Raw genomic sequence first — 2890 nt, 5'->3', positions numbered from 1 at the left:
TCTGTTCAGGTGGAAGTCGAGCTGTATATGTTCTGTTTGTAGGTGGAAGATCGTGGTCTGTTTCTTTCTCTGTAGGCCTGTTCCAGTTACCTGGTCAGCTTCAAGCAGGATAACCTCGATTTTGAAACATGGCGAGGCACAAACATTAAAAAAAAAAAAATCCAGAAAAAAACAACAAAAGAATAAAATTTTAATAAAGATAGTAATTGGTAACAGTTCTTTTACGTAAAAAGGAATCAGAACTTATTTTCTGTAACACTAATCGTGGGAATCAGTTCCGGAATGATTCTTTTCCCAGCTCTACCACAGACTATCACTGAGCTTGGCTCATGTCATGTCTTGTGGTATCAGTCTCCCAGAGGAGTGGGTTCTGTCGTCTGTGATATAGCAGTTAGGCACTTAACCGGTGCACGCAGATGATATGTGTTTGATTCCCATGTGGGGAGGGTTTTTTTTCCAAGAGTGTCTGTGTCTTGTCTGTCTGTCTGTCGGAACATTGTATCCCTCTCAGCACAGTGTTGGTGCTGACTGGCAGGGTCAGAGCAGCCAGCAACTTAAATGGTCGACAGTATTTATGGAGGCTTAAAACAGAAATAATTACCGTTACGCTTTTTTTTTTTTCATTAGGGAGTGGGCATCCCCAAGGCCGTCATCTTGATCAACGACAAGGAGCAGACGGTCAGCGCGGAGGACGGTTCATTCAACCTGGAGAACATGAAGACGGGCACGTACCGCCTCAACGCCAAGGTGGAGAACGTGGCCTTCGAGGAGATGTCGGTGGAGATCACGCCCAAGACCCCGCAGCTGCCCAGTCTGGTCGCCGCTGGGTACGTCGATCCACTCCGACTGTTTTAGGTTAAATAACCTAAAAATGTTGATACGGGCATTTAAACTTACAGTACCGTTGGCGACTTTAGTCACCTGGCTGGAGTATGCGCTCATTACTGCTGGCGACTTTAGTTACTGACTCGACCAGGCACACTAAACATAATAATTAAACAACGAATGGACGCACCGCACTGAAGTAAATACCAAAGGAAGTCACTCTATATCATAGCTGAATGGTTGATGAACTTCTGTGAATTTTAAAAACTTTTTTCTTAGGCTGCGAAGGTTTCTTTTTAATTAACACAATGGCTTCAGCATTCTAAACTGGTGCAGTACTTGAAGGTTTTTCACTAATTGAGCCTTCGGTACTGTAAGTGTTAAACCCACACACTTTAACTGAAATTTTCATTTTTCGGTAATTGGTCCTCTCTCTCCAGGTTCAGCCTGTGTGGCAAAGTGACCATTGACCGAGTCCCTGAGAGTCTCGGCAAACTGTCCACACAGCGCAGGCTCATCTACTACCCAGAGGGCAAGGGTTCGGACGCCAAGTCGACCGTCACTGACTCAACGGGTGCCTTCTGTGAGATTGTTCAGTCTGGGAAATATGTTGTGAAGGTAGGCGGAGATTGTTCAGTCTGGGAAATATGTTGTGAAGGTAGGCTGGGCTGACTCTGCACTTTTCTTTATGATAATAATAATCGTAATAATATATTGCATTTATATAGCGCTCTCTCTATCCCATACTAGTGTAAGCTCTGAGTGCCAGGGACTCCCACTTTTTTGTCCGACAGTTGTAGGGAATGTGATGATGTTGTCAACCTGTGGAAATATGGCTATTCATTGCACTGAAAATAGATGACAAGTAGCTGCCTGAATGCAACATTGGAGTTTTAAAAAAAAATTGTACTGCTGTGTGTATTGTAAAATGTGGCCATTATTTTATCGTCTATGTTATTGCCTATTTCATCGCCTTGGTGCTGTGAAGACTCATCTCTATGCTGACTTCATCATTATGGTTATGTTGTCTATCCTTGCCCCCCCCCCTCCCCGTTCAGGTGCACATGACTGATGCAGAGGTCAAGGCCGGCCTGACCTTGGCTCCCTCGGAGAAGGTGGTCAACGTGCTGAGCAAGCCCGTACTGGACGTGAACTTCTCTCAGTTCCGGGCCCAGATTTCTGGCACCGTCAAGTGTATGGGTAAGTTATGGGATGCACGCACGCACGCACGCACACACACACACACACACACACAAAGTGACAAATAAACATGTACAGTAAACACACACACACACAAAGTGACAAATAAACATGTAGAGTAAACACACACACACACAAAATGACAAATAAACATGTACAGTAAACTCACACACACACAAAATGACAAATAAACATGTAGAGTAAACTCACACACACACACAAAATGACAAATAAACATGTAGAGTAAACACACACACACACACACACACACAAAATGACAAATAAACATGTACAGTAAACACACACACACACAAAATGACAAATAAACATGTACAGTAAACTCACACACACACAAAATGACAAATAAACATGTAGAGTAAACTCACACACACACACAAAATGACAAATAAACATGTAGAGTAAACACACACACACACACACACACACAAAATGACAAATAAACATGTACAGTAAACACACACACACACACACACACACAATGACAAATAAACATGTACAGTAAACACACACACACACACAAAATGACAAGTAAACATGTACAGTAAACAGACACACACACATACACTCACACACACACACTCACACACACACACGCACGCACACACACACACACACACACACATATACATTTGATTAGTATTAGGGTCCAAAATGATGCCATGTTTGCCATTTTCATATATGAGTCTTTGACTTGTTGTGGTGGTGGCGTGAGAGACAGATAGTGCCGTAGAAATTGTCCAAGACTACCACCTGTAGTGTAGTGGAAAAGAGATTATCTTAGGTAGAGAATAAAAAACATAAAGGAGGGGAAGTGGGAAGTAAACATTTGTAACAAGCAATTGTC

At 42.7% G+C, this 2890-nt stretch overlaps 1 protein-coding gene across 1 annotated transcript in view; it reads left to right on the top strand.

The window, feature by feature from the left end:
* LOC101846259 (nodal modulator 1) overlaps positions 1–2890 on the top strand; it is a gene marked incomplete at its 3' end in the record, with an annotated part of 37403 nt that overhangs the window by 13096 nt on the left and 21417 nt on the right. Inside the window, 3 exon segments of the mRNA XM_013090159.2 lie at positions 628–827; positions 1266–1443; positions 1884–2025. Of these exon segments, the coding sequence (XP_012945613.1) occupies positions 628–827; positions 1266–1443; positions 1884–2025 (520 nt within the window).

Source organism: Aplysia californica, unplaced genomic scaffold (assembly GCF_000002075.1).
Source record: "Aplysia californica isolate F4 #8 unplaced genomic scaffold, AplCal3.0 scaffold01158, whole genome shotgun sequence".
Lineage (NCBI taxonomy): Eukaryota > Metazoa > Mollusca > Gastropoda > Aplysiida > Aplysiidae > Aplysia > Aplysia californica.
This window is presented reverse-complemented; position numbering and strand designations above follow the sequence as displayed.